At 37.9% G+C, this 7,726-nt stretch overlaps 1 protein-coding gene across 1 annotated transcript; it reads right to left on the bottom strand.

The window, feature by feature from the left end:
• Nucleotides 1–5,558: 5,558 nt before the first annotated feature.
• LOC306836270 (otoraplin-like) lies at nucleotides 5,559–7,725 on the bottom strand. Its single transcript, XM_079363269.1, has 4 exons — nucleotides 7,481–7,725; nucleotides 7,200–7,339; nucleotides 6,830–6,940; nucleotides 5,559–6,748 (listed from the first exon to the last, which is right to left on the bottom strand). Exons 1-4 carry the CDS (start codon nucleotides 7,593–7,595, stop codon nucleotides 6,725–6,727), a joined length of 390 nt encoding a protein of 129 aa, XP_079219395.1. The 5' UTR covers nucleotides 7,596–7,725; the 3' UTR covers nucleotides 5,559–6,724.
• Nucleotide 7,726: the final 1 nt, after the last annotated feature.

Genomic DNA, 7,726 nt, shown 5'->3' on the forward strand with positions numbered 1-7,726 from the left:
AAATCATTTTTGTAACAGCCTGGAAACGTGAATTTATGCTGTCATTAGGACATGTCAATATGGGTTACGCATGAGACATCTGGTTGTTTGGAGCCACAAGTGGACACTTGAGGAACTGCATTTTTTTTGCTCTGTGCTGCAGTGCATCTGTTAAAAAGGGATAAAGAGAAAAAGAGCAACAAAGTAAAAAAAATAAAAAATACTGTAAAGAAATAAATATTATAGATGCAACATTTTCTTTTTGATTAAACACATCTTTTGTCCGCTGTCCTTGAAATATGGCATCCAAGCACGCAACGTAGCAGCACAGTCTGTATTTTCAAACGCAGAGGACATTAATCAGCTGAGAAGGACATGACTGATCCTAAGGCTTTAACAGTGATTGATTCTGGCTGACTGATTGATTCATTTAGTCCAAATAAGAAGTGAGCTGGCATTTTCTGACACCCTTGAAGAAAATCCACCAAGACAAAAGCATCATTCAAGCACCTTGAGGACAGCAATGATCAAGTCAGTCATGAGAAAACAAGGAGGGTTTCACCAATTCATTATGGAAGACAAAGCACAGTCTGCCATCAATTCCTTCTTGTTCGGCCTTGGAAAAAGTGAGCCGTTCGTGCAAAAAAATAACAATTTTAAAACCCTGAGTCAAAAAAAGTCCAAATTGTCTTCCAAATTCTGCAATTGCTTTTCCAGTCTTCCATTGTGATATATATCTTCGCTAAATCTTTTTTCATCAGAAAAAAAAAAAGGGAGGACTCACTTTTTCTTCTCATTCAATGCTCCACTGGAGTGTTTTGTTTATTCAGGAACTGATTTGTGAAATTGAATTTTGTTGATTAAATTTGATTTTCCTCTTTTCATAATTGCTTCATTTTGTAGAGGGAAATATGCTTGATATGTTTGTAACAATGAGTCATCTTACTGTTCTGATAAAGTGTTGTTAGATTATATTTGTTTCACATTATCACGAGCTGTTGAACCAGCAGACATGCCGAATGAGAGTTTCTTTATTTATATATCTTGGGATGTTTTCAAATAACAAAGGGTTCTCTTTTCCTGAGTCTTAAATGTCACGCTTAGATGCTAACCTAACCTGAAGTTGTTGATTTGTCTGCTCGACAGGTTTGCTGTGGGGCCAGGTGTAGGGGTGTAGGTGTGTCACACCGGATAAAACACATACTGTATCGCCTGCATTTGGCAGCTGCTTCTTTAAGCCCCCACATAGGAAACACACAACACCCACACACACACATCAATCTCTTCTGTCAGAGTATCCCTGCCTGTCACCATGGTTACGCCTTAAAACTTTAGATGTCTGACTGAAAATTGACCTGAGAAACTTGCTGTGACGTGAGGATTTCTGTCTGGGCCTTCAGATGCACACATACAACAGCAGGAGAAAAAAAGCTGAATAAGCTAAGAAGAATTATAAGAAATAGCCATTGAAACGTGCAGTGTTCATTCATTTTGTTGCGGCTATATCGGACTGTGCAGGTCGTAAAAAAAAAACAGGGCACCGCAAGGGAATAAACACAGGAGGAAATACACTGTGACGCACTGTCTGTACAATTCAGTTCCAGATCCAAGAAGCATAATTTATTCGGCAACACATGAAATGACAACTGGTCTCAGTTACCAGATTGCAATATATGCATGTGATTGCAGTTCAGTGTAGTGTGGCGGTCAACAGCAATTCTCCGCTCCCAGTTTCAGCACCTCACTCTGTCTCTGTGAAAGCAAAAAAAAGAAAGAAAAGAAAACTGAACAGGTGAGTGTGATCCATATAATGACTGTCATCACCACAATCATTTCCAGCGAAAACACCCTAATATAAGGTAGACCGTAGAAAATAGAAACATTTATGACATACACATATATACACATTATATAACCAGAAAATGTGATGCATGCGGATTTCTAAAACACATATTAAAATAAAACAGATAATACAGGAAATATATAAGGTTATTTTTTCTTGTGAAATGGAAATGCCCCAGGCATAGTTCCTTCAGAGTGACATATTGTGGGAAATGTCCCAATTGGAAACAGGTTTGTATCGATCTGGGCTGGGAAGGTGATGGGAGATTGATTATAACACGACAATCCCATTTCCCTGACTCGTAAGCCGGCCTTTCAGAGACTGCCCCTGGTCGGACAGAAATAAACTAATGAAAATGACCTGTCTGTGGTGGCCTCACGAATCAATGCATGCAGCAGTCATGTAAGAGGCCTCTTCAGACTAGGAGGACTAAACATCAGGTATATTTTCTTCTGTTTTTGATGAAATATCTCTGTTCGTAATTAACCACTAATGAAAATGATGACCATTTCATTATGATGTTATATTCAAAATTATGTCTGGTTCAGTGGTTTGACTCCTAAAAAAGAGGTAAGATTCTAAATCAATCACAAAAAAGGTTCAAATCACCTCAGCAGAGGACTCATTAGTTATAAAGGCAGCTTATTTGAACATTACCTCATTTTCATGTCTGTTTTGTCATACTCTTTCTATTTTTAGGGACGTTTGAATGGGGGGCTCACCATGCTTGTACCCCCAACTTCAGTACCTGTTGCCAGACACAGCGCTGACCAGCTTTTGGTGCGCAACGATGGCACAAGTGGCACACACACTGCGCACCAGTGCCACAGAGGACCGTGTTTAACACCGAGGTTTTCTTATAAGCCACTTTTTGTTTTTGTTATATTCATATTTATCTGCTATTACTTGAAAATACTGGATGTTCATTTGCCTCTAACTAATACCTATTTTACGCTTGCAGTCGTCCAGCTTTCCGTCCAAGCTCTCTGTGACGTAAACAGAAACAGAAATACTACCGCCCCCACAAGGTTTGCACCTGATGTCATTCACGCAAATGTTCTTAGTAAATCACCCGCAAAACGCCCACAAGCCAAACGTGCAAACTTTTGCAATGAGCACGCAATTTAGTACTCCTTAATTGAGATCTTAGTAAATTAGGCCCCAAGTGTTCGACCATAGGAGCAGCGAACTGCATACACCCTGACAGAGCAGGGGGAGCAATTTAGGGTTGCTTGCCCAAGGACACATCAGACATGTTGCTCGCAGGAGCTGGGGATCGAACCCTCAACCTTCCGGTTGAGAGACGATGACTCTACCGCCCAGGCCTACCCACCGTTTGTTACAGTCGAGTGGTGGTCAACAGAAATTCTCCGCTCCCAGTTTCAGCACCTCACTCTGTCTCCGTGAAAGCAAAAAAAAAAAAAAAAACACTGAACATTATATACATCCAGTAAATAAATAAAATAATAGTAAAAAAGTGACAACTAGTTTCCTTAAAAAGTGTGTTTTTGCTGCTTGCTCTGTAGATTACTTGCCGATGAAGAATCTTGAACACTTTGCAATGAACTTTCTGCGTAAAGAAAGAAAGAAAAAAAAAACGTCTGACAGCAGGGTCAGGCAAACATTACTTGAACAAAGCCAAAAAGAAAAGATGAAAATTGAGTTTGATCACAATGGATGACCACTGCAATTATGTGACATGAAATTGCAAATGCTGACCCTGTCAAAGCAACGTTATTTTTGAAAGATGAATTTGAAAGATAAACATTGTGGATTGAAATGGTAACCGGTTTATTCATCAAAGCATCTTTTTTTGCAGACAGAAGAAAACAAAACAAACACGTTGAGTCAACATCCGGGGTGCTGGCTGTGGAGGGCTGAGGTTGCCACGGTGCACACCCACGATGGAGGGCCGGCGGGGAGGTTGGAAGTCGTGGCGACTGTAAAGAACTTTTATGTTACTTCAACTTATCACAGTTTCACAGTTCTTATAGGCTGAAATGTCGACGTGTTTAGGCAGACACATATGACAGCGAATGACGTAGCTGTTCTTTCTGTAAGGGAAATACAGATTGAATATGAGGCATGGGGTGTTCCGTGCTGTTCTGTATCTCTGAGCTCGGCCGCGGAGTTTGTATGAGGTCATGTGACTGCCTGGCTCCGTTTGATTGGTGAAACGGAGTCAAACATTGCTAGTGGCTACGTTTGATTGGCGAAAAACAGTCATGTGAAAGAGCCTTTGGTGGAAGTCTCTGTCGAACAAAACAAACCATCGTATACTGAATAAGAATAAATAAATAAATATAAAAGTAGCGAGTGGAATGTATCTCGCTGTAATGGAGTAAAAGTCAAGTTTCTTCTTCACAAATATACTCAAGTAAAAGGAAAAAGTATGTTGCATTACTCTCACAAGTTCAATTTATCCAAAAAGTTACTTGAGTAAATGTAATGAAATTTCAACCCTCCATTTTTTTGTTGTGCATCCTAAGAGGTGAACCCACCGTTCCCTCTTAAAACATCTTCTACAAACTCAAACGTGCTCATTTTACAAACAATAAAGGGATTATATTTCATCTCAGGTTGAGTTGCAGCTTCATCAGCCCTTAAGACTAAGCAGCATCAGAATTATAAATATAATAAAATCCTCTTTACATTGTTATGTTTAGATACATACCCTGCCAATATTTTCTTAAATAGTTATACTGTTCCTGTCATAAAAAAGCTGATTATTTTAACATTATACAGTAAGCCTTGATTATTAAATTGCAAATCAGTTCACTTTCAGGTGAGTATTATCAGTTCTACAAACAACAAAAACTATCTGCAATAAAGCTAAAGCATGTCAAAATACATTTCAGTTAAGTAAATACTGATACCAAAGTACGAAAACTGCCTTTTAAATAACATTTTTAATCTCAACAATCTAAACATATCTCCACTTCTACAAAACATGGCACCTTCCACTTGACACCCGCCCATTAATTATTTGAACCCAAGGCTGGGTTCAGCTCTGATTGACACTTCCTGGTTGAGAGAGAACAGTGCACTAAAGTCTGTGGAGCAACAGGTGACTGGCAAGATATATTTGATGTGTAATAATAAATAAAATGTGTTGATATGATTACAATAGTCAATTTGTAATGTGTATAAAAGTACAAACTGAGTCCCCAAAAGCGCAACATGTAAACTAGTCTAATATTGGTGTTCTGTCCTGTTTAAACGTTGCAATTATCATGTGCATTTGTAATGTGGTTAGCCTTGTCATTCTGTTAGCATGTAGCAGCAGCATTTCTTAGAAGTATGAGCGCGTACTTAAGTGACTATGTGTAGCGTTAGCATTAACCTGGGTGTTTTGTGTCATACATTTCTTCTGAGCTTGTGATGTAGCATAGCATGTTGCTTAGCTTGAGCATTAGCCTTGTTGCTATGTTTTATGTAATGCAACTGAGGTAGCATAGCATTAGCGACAACTACGTATGTTTTATAGATTTGCAGTACGTCAGTATTTACCATTTAGTTAATAATTTGTATTTCTTTTAGGAATGGGACTTTAACCAATTGATCAAACATCCTCCGCAATATCAATGAAATAAGATATCAATAAGAGTCTAATTTGTAGTTTTAAAATCTGATGCATGTTGATGAAGCAGGTCTCGTTGGTGTGTCGCACATGTCCTCCATATAGTGTTTCCTTCTCTGAAAACTGCAATTCAAATGATCCTCCAAAGATTCTCCATTCAGGAATTGATGGTATTTTAATAAAGAAAACTGAGAAAAATAAGCAGTAGCATATTTTTAGAAACAAAAAAACAAACAACCGAACATACCACACTAATGATCGCGCTCCAAGTTCTCAAGGCAAGACCCTCTTTAAAAAAAAAAAAAATACTGTAGTGTCCTGTAATTTAAAACATCAGTATATTGTTTATGGCCTTTGTCAGTTTGCTTCAGGGTGAGCATCACAATGTATTGCTAACTACAGTTCTTAACTGTTTTAGATCAAAACAGTATTTTAGTGTTAAAAATTGGCCGCAGATTAACAGCAATTGCTTTCAATCTAACTTTCAAATAAAGCTTATTGTTTTCTTGGTGCAAATACTCGTGATATCTTTCTGATATCGTGGTGCAATACCATCACACTATAGCCTACATTAACATAACGCATAGTTTACCTCAACAGTGTCTCTTTCTCTCTGGATTACTTTGCTTGCTAATTTTGTTTTGTAATGTAGCATCATAGACTGTAAATATTACGCGCAGCATACACCCACAACTTGTCATTAACATTACAGTTTAAAAAAACTCTCCTTTGTCAACCAAATGAAATTGTTGAGTTAAATTATTCGCACTTTCTTTATGTCTTGTGACCAGACGATAGCTGCTGAATTCAAAAACAGAAAAAAGGCGCAAAATAACACAAAGTGCTCGTCAACTAAAAACTGGCTAATTCTACTGAATTGGATTCCTTTAAAATTCTCTTGATTTAGAATTACATAAACATAAAGAATATATTTAATGCAACCAACATAATCAAATACAATCTTAAACATTTTTGTTTGAAAGTTACTTGTATAATTACCACAAAATCAAGGACACATTTATATTGGATACATTTTATCAGATATATTAAGTTTAATGTATACATGACTACAGAATCATTTATTAGTGTAGCGGGTCATATTGCTGTTGGTGATGTTTAATGTGATGTGTGCGTGCTGCTCGAATACAGTATAGGATTATTCAAATATGCGTACTGGCTGATAATAATTGTGCCCCCCCATGCATTTCATATGCCCCCCCTAAGGCTAAGGTCTGGCGACAGGTCTGCCAAGATGTCTGTCCCCTAAAAATGCTAAAGTAAAAGCAAGACTTGAATAGAAAGAGACTTCAGTCTGTTGGGCCTTAGTCACAATAAAAGTCCATGTCCTGGAAAAAAAGGAAAGATCTTTTGACTGAAATGCATTAGCCTTAGATATTATCTTATGAAAGAGACATACAACAACTTACAGTCGTAGGAATCTTTACTGTGTCCTCCATAAAGTTCTGGGTCTCCTTCACCATCGTTGCAGGGAAGTATCCTATAATGCCCATCTGGTCCACATACCTCTCACTGTAAACCTGCCAGTTGAAATAACATGACCTTTCTAATAAATTACCATAAACAACACTATAGACATTAAACAATTCTGTCTAGACTTGACATCATAAAGTAGCTTGCTTACTTCCAAAACGAATAACTGAATATTTAACCAAATGGCTTTTATGACATTTGGCTCAAGTAAGCTTATGTCTGTTTCTCCCAGCTGTTTTACCTTGCCTAAGTGTTTTTGTTTTTCTAAACAATGAATTTTAAAAAAGGCAACGTTTATGCACTTACACTTCCCGACCAGAAGACTCCACCGCCCTCCTCTGGTGTGAGCTTAGAATACACATAGACCATCTGACCCTTTCTGATGTTGATGAATCTGCAGTCAGGAGCTATGAAGTCATCCAGGGCTGTGGCCATGGAGATAACATCTAATAATATTTGAAAGCAAAAGAGAAGGTGGAAATATAGATGAACAACTGAAGTACTTTTTTTTTTTTTTACAAAGCAATGTGTACATTGTAACAGCAATCAAAGATATATACTCAATGCTTCTTTCTTCTCTGACTTACATGAGCATTCTGAATCTCCACAAGTTTTGCTGTCTGCTAGCTTATCCATACGGACGGCCCTTGCATTCTGCTGCAGTAGTCCCACACAGAGCAGAATCACTAGTGGATAACTCATGCTGGTTGAATGAACAGAAACTCTGAGGCCGAGTTTTTAACAAATGTGCACAAGGGAGTATTGTGCAGATGTGAATGAGGATTTTTAGAAGGAACTTAAGGCAATAACATTTTCAAAACACCTCTCTTGGC

Source organism: Symphodus melops (assembly GCF_947650265.1).
Source record: "Symphodus melops genome assembly, chromosome: 15".
NCBI lineage: Eukaryota > Metazoa > Chordata > Actinopteri > Labriformes > Labridae > Symphodus > Symphodus melops.